The 17,520-nt window shown below is 42.4% G+C and overlaps 1 protein-coding gene across 2 annotated transcripts in view; it reads left to right on the forward strand.

Annotated features, from left to right (window-relative positions):
* Positions 1 to 17,520, forward strand: part of ldb1a (LIM domain binding 1a) — a 79,741-nt gene that overhangs the window by 40,898 nt on the left and 21,323 nt on the right. For both annotated transcript variants that reach the window (XM_061946092.1, XM_061946166.1), the window contains exon 3: positions 15,798 to 15,900. In XM_061946092.1, the coding sequence (XP_061802076.1) occupies positions 15,798 to 15,900 (103 nt within the window). The remainder of the gene's footprint in view (positions 1 to 15,797; positions 15,901 to 17,520) is intronic.

Consider the following 17,520-nt stretch of genomic DNA (forward strand, 5'->3'; position numbering starts at 1 on the left):
GCATGTCAAGTGCAACATTGCACTGAATTGTGCTGTACTTCTGAACTTAAGCACTCAAAATGCTAAGTGTACTTATGGAAGTGCACAACTTTCTGGTACGGCTGCTCTACCCACTACGCCATGCCATCCTTTAATTTGATTTTGATATTTTTTTTTTAATCTAGATAAATTGAAAATGAACACCGATGAGTTGACTGATGAACATTACCACATCATTTATTCAGAAACTATAAATAAGGACAAAACAAGTATATATACTATTAACCGCAACAGGTAATTTCATTACCTCCCTGCTTGACACTCAGCATCAAGGCTTGGAATTGGGGGTTAAATCACCAAAAATGATTCCCGGGCGCGGCTACCGCTGCTGCTCACTGCTCCCCTCACCTCCCAGGGGGTGATCAAGGGTGATGGGTCAAATGCGGAGAATCATTTCGCCACACCTAGTGTTTGTGTGACAATCATGGGTACTTTTTTTTTTTTTTTTTTTTTTAAACCCCAACAACATTCCGATTCCGATCTAACAAAGGTCTTAACTCATTCTCTTTCTATGCCACATCAATGTGGAATGCGCTCCCAACAGGTATAAAAGAAAGGGCATCTCTATCCTCCTTCAAAACCGCAATAAAAGTACACCTCCAGGCAGCTACAACCCTAAACTAACACCCTTCCCGGATTGTTAATAACAGTGACGTGCGGTGAGGTTGATGGCTGGTGAGGCACTGACTTCATCACAGTCAGATTTACAAACATATGAACCCTAAAGAGTATCTTATTCACCATTTGATTGGCAGCAGTTAACGGGTTATGTTTAAAAGCTCATACCAGCATTCTTCCCTGCTTGGCACTCAGCATCAAGGGTTGGAATTGGGGGTTAAATCACCAAAAATGATTCCCGGGCGCGGCGCTGCTGCTGCCCACTGCTCCCCTCACCTCCCAGGGGGTGAGCAAGGGGATGGGTCAAATGCAGAGGACAAATTTCACCACACCTAGTGTGTGTGTGACAATCATTGGTACTTTAACTTAACTTTAACTTTACACATACAAACTGTAGCACACAGAAAAGCACATTTAATTAAAAAAAAACGTTATTATGGTCTTACCTTCACTTATAAGTGCGGGAACAGTGGTGTTCGTGTTGGAGGAGTTGTGAATGAATGAAATATGAAATCCGTGCTGCAGTCTGCAGGTGTACCTAATGTTGTGTCCCTGCAGTCGTTCACGGCTCCTCCGGCGCGAGCATTGTTGTTTTTGCACTTTTTGGCTTCTTGTTAAGTTTTTTTGGGTGGATTCGGTCTTGCACGTGGAGGGTTTGGGTGTGGCTTTGGTTGGTGTGGCGCCCTCGTCGGGGGGTGCATTAACCGGCACCAGGAGGCGGGATTACTGCGAGCCTCAGCCAGTGCGTCTTCGCAGCCGTTTTATGATCGCTCAGCACAAGATATACGTTACACACATACAGTTGTTGACAAAATACACTGTACATTATATACCTCAGCTAACTAAACTATGGAAATGTATAATATAATTCATATAGCAATACGGTCTCACCGCACAGCAGGCCAGCAGTTAGCCGAGTCATTGCGCAATCCATGTTGAGGCACAACTGAGTGACGTGCCTCAACTGGCTGCTGATCACCGCACCGTCTCTTCTCAGTATTTGAACGGCAAATGTGAAAATTCAGCGATTTTGAATAAAAATAATCTAAAACTGGTGAAGTTAAATGGAAAATAACGTTATAGTATAATCACTGAATACATATAACAATTTAATACATTTTTTTTCTTTTTACATTTTTTGTCTTTCCATGATGGCAGGTGAGGCCCCGCCTCACCTGCCTCCAGTGACCGCACGTCACTGGTTAATAATCAAATATAAACAATCAAATGCAGCCACTTTTTCTTATGCCTTCTAATATCTCTCTCTCTCTCTCTCTCTCTCTCTGATGACTGATGATAACCACCAAACCTAAACACCCCCCGCCCCCCTCCACACCCCGGATTGTAAATAATGTAAATAATTCAATGTGATTATCTTGTGTGATGACTGTATTATGATGATAGTATATATCTGATAGTATATATTTGTATCATGAATCAATTTCGATCCGTTGTGGTGAAGAAGGAGCTGAGCCGGAAGGCAAAGCTCTCAATTTACCGGTCGATCTACGTTCCCATCCTCACCTATGGTCATGAGCTTTGGGTTATGACCGAAAGGACAAGATCACGGGTACAAGCGGCCGAAATGAGTTTCCTCCGCCGGGTGGCGGGGGTCTCCCTTAGAGATAGGGTGAGAAGCTCTGCCATCCGGGGGGAGCTCAAAGTAAAGCCGCTGCTCCTCCACATCGAGAGGAGCCAGATGAGGTGGTTCGGGCATCTGGTCAGGATGCCACCCGAACGCCTCCCTAAGGAGAATGGCGGTATGTGGGGTGAGGGCACGTCCGACCGGTAGGAGGCCGCGGGGAAGACCCAGGACACGTTGGGAAGACTATGTCTCCCGGCTGGCCTGGGAACGCCTCGGGGTCCCACAGGAAGAGCTGGACGAAGTGGCTGGGGAGAGGGAAGTCTGGGCTTCCCTGCTTAGGCTGCTGCCCCCGCGACCCGACCTCGGATAAGCGGAAGAAGATGGATGGATGGATGGATGAATCAATTTAAGTGGACCCCGACTTAAACAAGTTGAAAAACTTATTCGGGTGTTACCATTTAGTGGTAAATTGTACAGAATATGTACTTCACTGTGCAACCTACTAATAAAAGTCTCAATCAATCAATCAAATTATGATTTGTACAATTTCACAATGTGCTTGCTCTATTTTTATACAAAGAAAACAATCTGAAGTTGTCTTTATTTTGAAGTTATCGTGCCGGGATTTCACCAGTCCGGCCCACTTGGGAGTAGATTTTTCTCCATGTGGCCCCCCCCCCATCTAAAATGAGTTTGACACCCCTGATTTAGATAAATAGAATGCCATATTACCTAATACAATGGTTCTCAAATGGGGGTACGCGTACCCCTTGGGGTACTTGAAGGTATGCCAAGGGGTACGTGAGATTTTTTTTTAATATTCTAAAAATAGCAACAATTCAAAAATCCTTTATAAATATAAATAAAAACCTATCTTTTTTTCCAAATAGTTCAAAAAAGACCACTACAAATGAGCAATATTTTTGCACTGTTATACAATTTAATATATCAGAAACTGATGACATATTGCTGTATTTTTCTTCTTTATCTCTTTTTTTCAACCAAAAATGCTTTGCTCTGATTAGGGGGTACTTGAATTCAAAAAAATTCACAGGGGGTACATCACTGAAAAAAGGTTGAGAACCAATTACCTAATATATTGTTGAATAAATAACGGATAGTGTCAAACAATTTTAACGAGAGCTCTTTACATAATGTTATGCAAGTGTGGCAGATGAGTGTAGTTTTTCAATTTGTGCTTTTTTTTGTACGTAGTGGGCGTGGCCTGTAGGAGGCGGGGCTTGTTTTTCTCCCCGAGTGTCCGACTGGCAGGAACAAAGGGTCCTGAAGTAGTAGTAGTAGTAGTAGTAAATGGATACAACACTCGTATGCAAATGCATATTTAAAACACAATTAGTTCATTATTAATTCTTTTCAAGTTCTCGGCGCGTTGCTTAGTTTTCTACCCCGACTTGCCGTCTTACGTGTGGGGACAGTGCGAGTGTTTTATCAAGCGACAGAGCTTTCACCGTCCAGCTTCTCCGGCTAGCACCGAAGCTAGCTTGGAAGCGCCGAGTGGAGGTGTGGAGCAACGCCGCCTTTCGGTGGATCTTTCTCTGCAGGTAACCGCCGCACACACCCCTCTCTTGTCGGTATTGTCGCCGCCGGTCCGTAGCAGGGTAACGAACGCTGTACCGGGTCGTCCTGCACTAGTGGCGGTGCTAGCGACAGGGTCGATAGCCTTAGCATCCCTTCCCCGTGAACGGATGCGGCCCAGCGGATAGTTGACACCGAGCCCGGGGTGTTGGTTGCTATGGCTGCCTGTGTAAGGACACCCCTGCAGCTGGTTCTGTCACTTATAGTCATTGCAGGTTTATTTTCCTCTTGTTTAGTATTTATTGGCGTCTGATCACGTCTCGCGTGTGTGTGGTTGGATGCAGCAGCTCCATTGTTTGCACTGATCGGTTATGGCGGACTTTGCTGCAGCAGGATCCCAATTAAAAAGTTGCATTAATAAAGTCTGTCAGATTATTACGTGGCTGCTAGTGTAAGCAATATATGTCACGCAAAATTGTGTTTTACCTTGTAAAAAGTCGCTGCATTCACTCATATTGGCTGGTTGTGGTCACTTACTTAAGTGCAGAATTTTCAAAATGGGGTCCCAGGGACCCCATCAAGTCATAAAAATGGGGTCCCACTTTTTTGTAAGCGTTTTTTGAAAACAAATTATAAATATCAATCAATCATACTATTATGCTAAACCAGACCTGGGCAAATTAAGGCCCAGGGGCCACACGTTGCCCGTTAAAGGGGAACATTATCACCAGACCTATGTAAGCGTCAATATATACCTTGATGTTGCAGAAAAAAGACCTTTTTTTTTTAACCGATTTCCGAACTCTAAATGGGTGAATTTTGGCGAATTAAACGCCTTTCTATTATTCGCTCTCGGAGCGTTGTGACGCCACATCGGGAAGCAATCCGCCATTTTCTCACTTTCGTCGGTGTGTTGTCGGAGGGTGTAACAACACGAACAGGGACGGATTCAAGTTGCACCAGTGCCCCAAAGATGCGAAAGTGGCAAGAAATTGGACAAAATTTGTTCAAAATACCTGGCTGTGGGGAAAGTCGACGAAATGGTCTGTCGTTTGTTCCGCACACTTTACCGACGGAAGCTATGCTACGACAGAGATGGCAAGAATGTGTGGATATCCTGCGACACTCAAAGCAGATGCTGACATCAACTCCAAAACTGGACAGATCAGCTTTCAGGAAAAGAGAGCGGATGAGGGTATGTCTACAGAATATATTAATTGATGAAAACTTTATTCATTACTCGCGGTTTTACGTAAATTATTATACATAAACTGTGTTTACCAATAATTTAGCTTAAAAACATGTATTTTTTTTCAATCATTCGAGTACATTCGGGTAGTCTTGTGTAATGCAGTATTTTGTGTCTATTTAGGTATGGTTAACCTGAGTGCTGAAATCGTGGAAAAATATATGTTCTTAGCGCGCCTGAAATGGGCTGTCTGCACTCTCAAAGTGCATGTTGTTGCCAAATGTATTTCATATGCTGTAAACCTAGCTCATAGTTGTTAGTTTCCTTTAATGCCAAACAAACACATACCAATCGTTGGTTAGAAGGCGATCGCCGAATTCGTCCTCGCTTTCTCCCGTGTCGCTGGCTGTCGTGTCGTTTTCGTCGGTTTCGCTTGTATACGGTTCAAACCGATATGGCTCAATAGCTTCAGTTTCTTCTTCAATTTCGTTTTCGCTACCTGCCTCCACACTACAACCATCCGTTTCAATACATGCGTAATCTGTTGAATCGCTTAAGCCGCTGAAATCCGAGTCTGAATCCGAGCTAATGTCGCTATAGCTTGCTGTTCTTTCCGCCATGTTTGTTTGTATTGGCATCACTGTGTGACGTCACAGGAAAATGGACGGGTGTATATAACGATGGTTAAAATCAGGCACTTTGAAGCTTTTTTTAGGGATATTGCGTGATGGGTAAAATTTTGAAAAAAAACTTCGAAAAATAAAATAAGCCACTTGGAACTGATTTTTAATGATTTTAACCCTTCTGAAATTGTGATAATGTTCCCCTTTAAGCTTTTCAATATGGCCCACCGGACATTCCCAAATTATTTTAGATATTTAAGATGGAAACTGTGGGCAGCACGGTAGTAGAGGGGTTAGTGCGTCTGCCTCACAATACGAAGGTCCTGAGGAGTCGTGAGTTCAATCCCGGCCTCAGGATTTTTCTGTGTGGAGTTTGCATGTTCTCCCCATGACTGCGTGGGTTCCCTCCGGGTACTCCGGCTTCCTCCCACCTCCAAAGACATGCACCTGGGGATAGGTTGATTGGCAACACTAAATGGGCCCTAGTGTGTGAATGTGAGTGTGAATGTTGTCTGTCTATCTGTGTTGGCCCTGCGATGAGGTGGCGACTTGTCCAGGGTGTAAACCGCCTTCCGCACGATTGTAGCTGAGATAGGCTCCAGCGCCCCCCCGCGACCCCGAAGGGAATAAGCGGTAGAAAATGGATGGATGGATGGATGGAAGATGGAAATTGTAACTGCCATTATGATGTGCAGTGATGTTTACAAATTACTGTAAATCTTGAACTACACAAAGTATTCCAATGGTTGAAATTAGGGCTGCAACTAACGATTAATTTGATAATCGATTAATCTGTCGATTATTACTTCGATGAATCGATTAATAATCGGATAAAAGAGACAAACTACATTTCTATCCTTTCCAGTATTTTATTGAAAAAAAAAACAGCATACTGGCGCCATGTTATTTCAACTTGCCAAATAAAACAAGGAAAATGTTACAAAAATGCACTTTTGACACCCCTGCTATAGATAATAAAAAATTAAATGTGATAAATCTATGGATAAAAAGCAGAGCCTGGCGACGCATGCGCGTTTATCAACTCTCTCGCTCTCTCCGTCTCTCCCCCTCCCTCACGAATGCTGCTGCACGCACAATTTGTTGTGTTTTTAACCTTCTTAACCCTGAACGTACATTGAAAATACACGCAACCCTAACTCAAAATGCCGGACATTTGAGGCATTTAAGAAGCTCCGCCCGACAGCCCCGCAAAAGAGGACATGTCCGGTGAAAAGAGGACGTGTCCGGTGAAAAGAGGACGTATAGTCAGGACCTAGCCCGGTCGCTGCTAGTCCTCTTTTGCTAGCATGCTAACAGCTAACGGGCTAGGATAGACTGACCATACGTCCTCTTTTCACCGGACATGTCCTCTTTTGCGCAGCTGTCAGGGCGGAGTTTCTTAAATGCCTCGAATGTCCGGCATTTTGAGTATTGTTTACACAACGTGAAGTACGCTACTTAATATGTCCGTGTGGAAACTCGTTCGGTACACTTCCGCACCGAAACGAAACCCCCGTACCGAAACGGTTCGATACAAATACACGTACCGTTACACCCCTATTATTTTGATTATTGTTTCTCAGCTGTTTGTAAATGTTGCAGTTTATAAATAAAGGTTAAAAAAAGAAGCGTAGCCTTTGCGCATGCGCATAGCATCGATCCAACAAATCGATGACTAAATTAATCGGCAACTATTCTTATAATCGATTTTAATCGAGATAATCGATTAGTTGTTGCAGCCCTAATGGAAATCTGCGCTTTTGTATGATGTATTAGTTACTTTGGTAGTCTCATTAGTTACTATGGCTCATCTAAGTCACAGCAGCTCAGACGAGGCACCAAGCAGTGTGGGTGGGGAGCGTTTCCACGGAGTGTTTCCTGAAATGGGGTGTCAGGGACAGACGCGGAAGGAGATTTTCACAACAAAGTTCTAAAGCTTAGTGATATCAGATGTATCAGATTGTGTTTTTTTCCCCCTTCGTGTTCATATTTTGCTGTGTTTGTTGCATTTTTGTTGCGTTTCGCTTGATTGTAAAATATGTCGATCGAGAGGGGGTGTGACGTTCATATGTTGTCAATATTCAGTGTTTTATCGTTCTTAGTTAATATTGTGAATCCCACATTCTTTATTTTCATGTACATTTTGGGTGTCTCATTCAGTAAAAAAAAAATTAAATTCCATTGCGTTTTTTCAGGCGTTTTTAGCATTCAATCAGACATTATTGTGAGGTTTTGTATTTGTGGTCCTAGAGATAGATATACCAGCCCCCAGACATTTTTTCTCTAAATGTGGCCCCCGAGTCAAAATAATTGCCCAGGCCTGTGCTATACCTACTCAGTGGCCTTGTGGTTAGTGTCCGCCCTGAGATCGGTAGGTCGAGTCATACCAAAGACTATACAAATGTGACCCATTACCTCCCTGCTTGGCACTCGGCATCAAGGGTTGGAATTGGGGGTTAAATCACCAAAAATGATTCCCGAGCGCCGCACTGCTGCTGCCCACTGCTCCCCTCACCTCCCAGGGGGTGAACAAGGGGATGGGCCAAATGCAGAGGACAAATTTCACCACACCTAGTGTGTGTGTGACAATCATTGGTACTTTACTTTACTTTAGATCCACTATGGACTGGACTCTCACACTATTATGCTAGATCCACTCGACATCCATTGCACTGGTCGCCCAGGGGCCGGGGTCCCCACATCTGCGGTCCCCTCCAAGGTTTCTCATTGTAATCCCATTGGGTTTGAGTTTGTTCTTGCCCTGATGTGGGATCTGAGCCGAGGATGTCATTGTGGCTTGTGCAGCCCTTTGAGACACTCGTGATTTAGGGTTATATAATTACATTTTGATTGATTGAAATGATAAATGTATGCATTATCCTGTTACCGTATTTTCCGCACCATTAGCCGCACCTAAAAACCACAAATTTACTCAAAAGCTGACAGTGCGGCTTTTAACCCGGTGCGCTTTATATATGGATAAATATTAAGATTCATTTTCATAAAGTTTCGTTCTCGCAACTTCGGTAAACAGCCGCCATCTTTTTTCCCGGTAGAGCAGGAAGCGCTTCTTCTTCTACGCAAGCAACCGCCAAGGTAAGCACCCGCCCCCATAGAACAGGAAGCGCTTCTTCTTGTACTGTAAGCAACCACCCGCCCCCGGAAGAAGAAGAAGCGCGCGGTGCATGCTGGGATATGTGACGTTTCATTTCCATTTGTGTGTTTATGTAAAGACCCCAAAATGGCTCCTATTAAGTGTGTTGTCTGTCTAATTATAAATAATGCAGACGAGGCGTGTTAACTGAGTTCTCAACGTTTACTCACAGCATGCTCATAACCACATTCTAACTCCCAGCATACAACAACGCTTCTCAGGGCTACCGCGCATGCTCGTAACTATCGTTGCATGCTGGGTAGTGTAGTTGTTATATTTGCTAGCTCATAACATCACATTGAGAGACACGCTTACGCGCTTAATTAAATACTCGCCGTCATTCCGGGTGGATTGACAAAAGACCTCCAGCCGCTAGATATTGGTGTCAACAGGGCATTCGAAGCTAGACTGCTAACTGCGTGGGAACAGTGGATGACGAAGAAGCGCGCGGTGCATGCTGGGATATGTGACGTTTCATTTCCATTTGTGTGTTTATGTAAAGACCCCAAAATGGCTCCTATTAAGTGTGTTGTCTGTCTAATTATAAATAATGCAGACGAGGCGTGTTAACTGAGTTCTCAACGTTTACTCACAGCGTGCTCATAACCACATTCTAACTGCCAGCATACAACGCTTCTCAGGGCTACCGCGCATGCTCGTAACTATCGTTGCATGCTGGGTAGTGTAGTTGTTATATTTGCTAGCTCATAACATCACTTTAAGAGACACGCTTACGCGCTTAATTCAATACTCGCCGTCATTCCGGGTGGATTGACAAAAGACCTCCAGCCGCTAGATATTGGTGTCAACAGGGCATTCGAAGCTAGACTGCTAACTGCGTGGGAACAATGGATGACAGAAGGCGAACACACATTCACTAAGACGGAGGCAGCGCCAGACGACGCCAACATCTGCCAGTGGATCGTAAATGCCTGGGCAGATATTTCGGTCACAACTGTGGTCCGAGCTTTCCGGAAGGCAGGATTCACAGAACTGCTGGATAACAGTGACACTGACTCCGATGACTTCGACGAGACGGAACCGTCCATTTTGGATCTCACATTTGCCCAACTTTTCACTTCGGACACCGAAGACGAAGGATTTACGAATGAAGGATAACTTCAGAAAGTGAGCGCTATGTTTATTTTGTGTGTTGTGACATTAACGTTCGAGCAACATTATGTTGCTATTGCTCTGCACTATTTTGAATTTTACTATGTTTGTGATTGCACATTTGCGTACATTTTGGGACAGAGTTGTTAGAACGCTGGTTTTCAATATATTATTAAAGTTTGACTGACCTATCTGACTGTTTTTTTGACATTCCCTTTAGCGCAGCGTAGGCGCGGCTTATAGTCCGGGGCGGCTTATTGGTGGACAAAGTTATGAAATATGCCATTCATTGAAGGTGAGGCTAATAATCCGGTGCGCCGTATAGTGCGGAAAATACGGTATATCTCACATTCTATATTGTGTTTTGGCAAACGATTTTTATAAACATTACTTAATTCATAAAAAAATAATACAAAAGAAAACACATTTTCATGCATATGTCAGTTGTAAACATTCATTCACTTTCTTCTTTCCTTCATGGATCTAAACTTTACCGCTGCCAGTATTTTTTTTCTATATTTTCATTTAATAAGTTGTAGGTGTATTTATTTCTGTATAAAAGTGTAAAAAGTGTTTTGCTTCGGTCATGAAATGATGATAATGAATTGATTATTCTCACCTGTACGTAGATCATCAGTCATTTAAAAACCGCCACATCTACACTTTCATGGCAAATAATGCCAACAAACTTAGAATTTGGCAAGTTAGTTTCAATGTCATTTAATTATTAAATGGTGGCACTCAATGCCTCGAGCATTTCATCACAGGCTTGGTGATGGCCATAAGCTGTGTGTTCCCCTTTAAGAATGGCGGTATGTGGGGTGAGTGTTGTGTGTAAGTGAGTGGGCAAGTTAGGAGAGGGAGCGCTAGCATGTTCAGGAGTGTTACTTGGATGGTGGATGTACGCTTGGCTTTGTGGAAAACATAAATAAAGATTAGATTTAGATTTATTGGTCCCCTTGGGGAAATTAATTTTCACTGCCGTACATTTGAACAATGGACATTACACATCACAAAAACAAAAATAACAAAAAGACATCATACATGACCAACACACATTTACAGGCTTGTCAGACAGGTCGGCCGGGCCTGCTGTTAAGGGCGGCTATAGCTGCAGGGAGTTGTAACAAATCGACGGCTTCGTCATTTCGACCAAAGAGCGGAACTGTCGGGACCCAAATTGGAGGGTGTTTCTTGGTGCCTGGTGAGGCTGGATCTTTGAAAATCAGTGCACCCGGTCATATACCGGTAGGTGTTCTTTTTCTTAGCCCATTTACATGGCGTGCAAAACATCTTTCCATCTTCATAAGTGAGCCATTTGCTGAAAAGTGGCTCCTAAAGCCACATTTCATTGAAGCTTTGCTTTACACAATAACACGCGGGAGTCCCAATACCGGAAATGAAGTATTTGTGATCGATAAAACTTTCGGTGAATCAAAATTTAAGAAATTGTACCGGAAAGTGCATTACTTTGAAGTTAACCAATAATTAATAATTTGACCCGGCAAATATAAACAAAACAAAACACCAGCGCAAAGCCATAATCTGCAAAAAAAATAAAAAATCCGCGTCCTCTTAATTTCGCGTCCTCTCTGATTTCAATGCGTAAAAAGACACAAAAATGCATTTACGCCAACACTGTATTAGTGCTAAAAGGTTTATTAGAGGGAGGTCTTTATTTTGTGTTTATCCTTTATTCAACAGAACGGTACTGATCAAAAGTAAAATATTATGTAACGCCACGAACCAATTCATAAATGTCCATTATTTGCTTTCTCAGATTTTTTGAATTGTTCACTTTCTTTCTCTTGTTTTCACTTTTTTCAGAATCCCTAATTTTTGAGGCCAGTCTTGATCTGTTTAGTAAGGTTGCTCAAAAATATTGGTTGACATCCGAATCGCGATTCTTTTTTTAATTTTAAGATTTATTTAGGATTTTCAATTTTTACAACACATATACAGCAGTATACATTGAAATGTTGGCAATGCAAATGCCCACAAAACACCAAAAATAACAGGGGGAATGAAACAACAAGAAGACACATTTCAATGAGACTAATCTTAGCAATTAGTGGAGAAAAAAAAAGTATATATATGCATACATACATACATACACACACACACACCCACGTACACAAATACAGTCAAGTGTTTTGAAAAAAATAAAACCAAGGATACACATATATGTATATAAACACACACATACATGAACCCCTCCGGCCCCCCAAAAAAGAGAACCAAAAGAAACCAAAAATATCCTAAATCAATTCATAATTTCCAAAAATATATTTAAAAAAAATACAACAAATAAAACATTTTTATCAATCAATCAAAGTTTACTTATATAGCCCTTAATCACAAATGCCCAAAGGGCTGCACAAGCCACGATGACATCCTCGGCTCTGATCCCACATCAAGGCAACAACAAACTTAACCCAATGGGGACACCGAAAAATCTTGGAGGGACCCCCTTTTGGGTGACCCGTGCAATGGCTTATTAATAAATACATTTAAAAAAATGTTTTAAGCCATGTACATACATAAACGTCATTAGGGCTGCAACGACTAATCGATTAGAAAAAAAGCTTTGATTTATATTTTGTTGCTACGATTCATTGTTTAATGAGTGTAACTATTTAACATTGATTCATTCGAAACGCATGGCCGCTGCAATAGAGCACACATGAGAGCGGTGGTGTGTGGGTGCCTTGATCTGTGTGCTGGCGAACAGCACCCACGTGACACCCAAAAGGGACAAGCGGTAGAAAATGGATAGATGGATAAAGGCACACATGTTAAAAGTATAATTTCAATGTTGACTGGAAGGTTGTGAGTTCAAACCCCGGCCGTGTCATACCAAAGACTATAAAAATGGGACCCATGGCCTCCCTGCTTGGCACTCAGCTTCAAGGGTTGGAATTGGGGGTTAAATCACCAAAATGATTCCCAAGCGCGGCCACCGCTGCTGCTCACTGCTCCCCTCACCTCCCAGGGGGTGATCATGGGGATGGGTCAACGCAGAGGATAATTTCACCACACCTAGGTGTGTCTGAATATCGTTGGGACTTTAACTTTAACTTTTTAACTCAATGGCAATTTATTAAAAAAACAAAAACAAAAAAAAAGTTTTTGTTTATTTCAACTTTTTTCCTAAAAGTATGCATTTGGGATTGTGAAGTGTGTTTTATCCGAACAAATTAATCGATGGTTTACTAAAATAATCGATATTTCATTCGTCAGCAGCCAAGAAGAGCTTTTGTAGCCTGAAACTTGTTTCGAAAAGTTTTTATCATAATTTTTATACCTAACAATAAATTGCAAGAATCGGTTTGAATAGAGTACCGCATTGAATCGAGTATACATTTTGAATTGAATCATAACCCCAGGAATTAGAATCAAATTGTGAGTTGTTGTAAGCTTCCCAACCCTACCGTTGTGCTTGAAAACGAGGAAAGACTTGGGCATTTTAGATGCCACATTTGCGTTACATGCGTTGTGTCCTAGATAACACATGTTGGTATCAATTACAGGGTTGTGATTTGAGGTGTGGATGATAAACCCTGCAATTATTTGGGGCACTGCATCCTTAGTCTGTTTTTTTTTGGCAGGATGTGTTTGGGTATCATATTTAAGAAGTGAGTTGGTGTACTAAAAGAATGTCAGGGTAATGATGATAAACAAAGCAATTTAAATATGGCAGCAATTGCTGCATGGGCCCTAATTGTTCAGCACAGGCAATGTAATCCATCAAGGCCGAAACTGTTTTGTGGGCGCTTTTTATGGCGTCATTTAGTATGTCTGAAAAAGCACAGTAGGTGCAAGTTGGCACAGTTACATTGTGCATTGCCCAATAAAACATGTCTCAAGCAACAAGGAAAGTATAGTTTGTAGGGGTGAAACGGTACACAAAAATTTCGGTTCGGTACGTACCTCGGTTTAGAGGTCACGGTTAGGTTCATTTTCGGTACAGTAAGAAAACAACAAAATATCAATTTTTGGGTTATTAATATATACCAAATTTGCAAAATCTTCCACCAAAAATATTTTTCTTAGTGGAATATTTGATGTGAGGTAATTGGAACCTTGGATAGGTCAATAATTCATAATAACATTGATTTTGATTCAATATTATGTTTTGAGCAATGACAGTTTGAAAGAAAAAAAACAGCTTTGTTTTATTAGTCAACATTGCAACTTTTTCTAAATTACATTTAACCTTTAAGCTTTTTTTTATTTCACTTTTGTTATGTTTTTGTTTATTTTAATAGTATTTTTAGAATGTGCCGTTGGCTTTTAAAACATTAGTTGTGGGCCGCAAATGGCCTCCGGGGCACACTTTTGACACCTCTGCTATAGATAATAAAAAATGAAATCTGATAAATCTATGGATAAAAAGCAGAGCCTGGCGACGCATGCGCGTTTATCATAACTCTCTCACTCTCTGTCTCTGCCCCTCCCTCACCAATGCTGCTGCGCACACAATTTGTTTTGTTTTTAACCCCTTCTTAACCCTGAACGTACATTGAAAATACACGCAACCCTAACTCAAAATGCCGGACATTTGAGGCATTTAAGAAACTCTGCCCTGACAGCTCCGCAAAAGAGGACATGTCCGGTGAAAAGAGGACAAATGGTCAGTCTATTGTAGCCCGTTAGCTGCTAGCATGCCGTGTGTTGTGCCTTGGTGTGCATTGTTTACACAACGTGCGTTACGCTACTTAATATGTCCGTGTGGAAACTTGTTCGGTAAACCTCTCAACCGAACCGGTTCAATACAAATACACGTACCGTTACACCCCTAAGTTTGTATTCAAGAACTCTGTTGATGCAACTTGATGTATCGTGTCGCTTACGTGTATGATGTCATTTCCAAAAATGCACCCGGCTCTAAACAAGAACAGGTTTCAATGTGTGCGTTGATTGAACGCAGCCGACTAATATATTTTGCCCGGTGTAGAGTGTCAGTCCAGGGGTCAAATACGAAGCATTATTGAGTGCTCTTGAGAAAGTAAATCCCTCACAGTGACTGCGGTATGCAGTTCACCACGCACACCACTCTTGTCGTCTTGTACTAACACCGAAAACGGTGCTTGGCTTCCCCCTCAGTGGGAAGATTAAACCCATTTAGGCAATGCTGCAGTCACCCCCCCCCCCCCCCCCCCCCTTCTCCCCCTGTTGGTTTTAATCTGGCACCGCGGCCTTTTATACACCAAGCTGACAGTGACATACTATGTTGTGCATGAATTGTGACGGGTCAAATTAACATAGCATCCCCTCAGCTTGCACTTGCAAAATATCGCCAACAAAGGGTAGTACTAGAACGATCAAACAGCGCCGTAATTAATGCCTAATAAAGTGTCTGTGAAGAGAGTGGCTGGCTGTAATGAGGCAGCTGGGGTCATATTCCCAAGGAATGTGACCCCTCCCTCGGCGTCTCTGTCTGGTAGTGTTTAAAATATTGTTTGTCGGACGCAATTACATGCAGCCCTCGTCTGTGTGAGGTCTCACAGAATCAGATGTTTTCCCAGCGCCCAGAGTTGTTTTGAGTGCTTCATCTGGCCAGACAAGGGTTAACAACAGCCCGGGTAGTGGGGGGAAGGGTGGAGGAGGCAACTACAGGGGGAGATGTACACACTGGTGCAGATGGTGATCGGCTCTTCTGGAGGGGAGGGTTCCCTATAACAGCGTGCGTGATATAAGAAGCGGTCAGATCGTGTTTGTTTTTCTTGTCCATTTACCAGATTGAAGATGCATTAGCTAATGAAAGCATCCTGGAAAAGGGGAGGTGGGTTAAAACGGGCACTGCACTTTCAACCGGCGCGAGCAAAAACACGCAGAGTTGCATTACTTGGACGATGTGATTTGGGAAGGAGCTACATCAAAGCAATCGTCTCTAAATCTTTGCTCTTTTATCCCTGCTGTGTGTGTGTGTGTGCGCAGGCTGTTCGTCAAAGTCATTCAAGCTGTACTCTCCCAAGGAACCCCCCAACGGCGGCAGCTTCCCTCCTTTCCACCCAGGCGCTATGCTGGACCGAGATGTGGGGTGAGTCTCCCTATATCATGTTCCTGTCATTTGATTCTGCAATAATGCATTCTACATTTGGTGCACCTTCAGTCTAATGACATCCAGTGCAAGAAGTAGATTAGAAATCTGCCTCAAGTTACTATAATTGTGTATATTTTTGTGTGTTTCTACTTTTTAAACAGTTTTTTTCTGCACTTACTATAAATTGAAAGTAAAAACAAAAAAGCACAAGGGATTGTTAGTGAACTACATAAGTGTACAGCTTTGGTAATGGGTATATTCACACCCACCTGCACAAATGTACTTCAAAATGATCAATCAAAATACAATCAAAATAAATATGAATTTTTTTTGTTTACTAGGGCATGTATATATAATATGCATTAGTTTGACCATTTAAAATCAACGATAATAAAAAGGAGATGCTTGGAAATAGCATAAAAATGCCCCAAAAACTTGGAAAAACGCGATTCATAGCGTTACTTTTTGGTGTAACCATCATGAGCGTTCTGTTCAGGTATATTTCTTTTATATTTTGATAAATCATCATATTTATGTATTACTAAATTTAAATAGGTATTGTTCAATCTTTAAGCTGTGTGTATTTGATTTCAGTTTGCTTTTGACATCTTATTTAGAATTGTAGTTGGAACTTTTACAACCTTGTGTTGCGCTCATGATGGCGTAACCAAACTAGATTTCATTTAAAGGGGAACATTATCACCAGACCTATGTAAGCGTCAATATATACCTTGATGTTGCAGAAAAAAGACCATATATTTTTTTAACCGATTTCCGAACTCTAAATGGGTGAATTTTGGCGAATTAAACGCCTTTCTAATATTCGCTCTCGGAGCGATGACGTCACAACGTGGCGTCACATCGGGAAGCAATCCGCCATTTTCTCAAACACCGAGTCAAATCAGCTCTGTTATTTTCCGTTTTTTCGACTGTTTTCTGTACCTTGGAGACATCATGCCTCGTCGGTGTGTTGTCGGAGGGTGTAACAACACGAACAGGGACGGATTCAAGTTGCACCAGTGGCCCAAAGATGCGAAAGTGGCAAGAAATTGGACGTTTGTTCCGCACACTTTACCGACGAAAGCTATGCTACGACACAGATGGCAAGAATGTGTGGATATCCTGCGACACTCAAAGCAGATGCATTTCCAACGATAGTCAAAGAAATCTGCCGCCAGACCCCCATTGAATCTGCCGGAGTGTGTGAGCAATTCAGGGACAAAGGACCTCGGTAGCACGGCAAGCAATGGCGGCAGTTTGTTTCCGCAGGCGAGCGAGCTAAACCCCCTATGGGCCCTAGCTTCCCTCGCCTGCTGACATCAACTCCAAAACTGGACAGATCAGCTTTCAGGAAAAGAGCGCGGATGAGGGTATGTCTACAGAATATATTAATTGATGAAAATTGGGCTGTCTGCACTCTCAAAGTGCATGTTGTTGCCAAATGTATTTCATATGCTGTAAACCTAGTTCATAGTTGTTAGTTTCCTTTAATGCCAAACAAACACATACCAATCGTTGGTTAGAAAGCGATCGCCGAATTCGTTCTCGCTTTCTCCCGTGTCGCTGGCTGTCGTGTCGTTTTCGTCGGTTTCGCTTGCATACGGTTCAAACCGATAT

The sequence above is a fragment of the Nerophis lumbriciformis genome, linkage group LG02, assembly GCF_033978685.3.
Source record: "Nerophis lumbriciformis linkage group LG02, RoL_Nlum_v2.1, whole genome shotgun sequence".
In the NCBI taxonomy this organism is placed as follows: Eukaryota; Metazoa; Chordata; class Actinopteri; order Syngnathiformes; family Syngnathidae; genus Nerophis; species Nerophis lumbriciformis.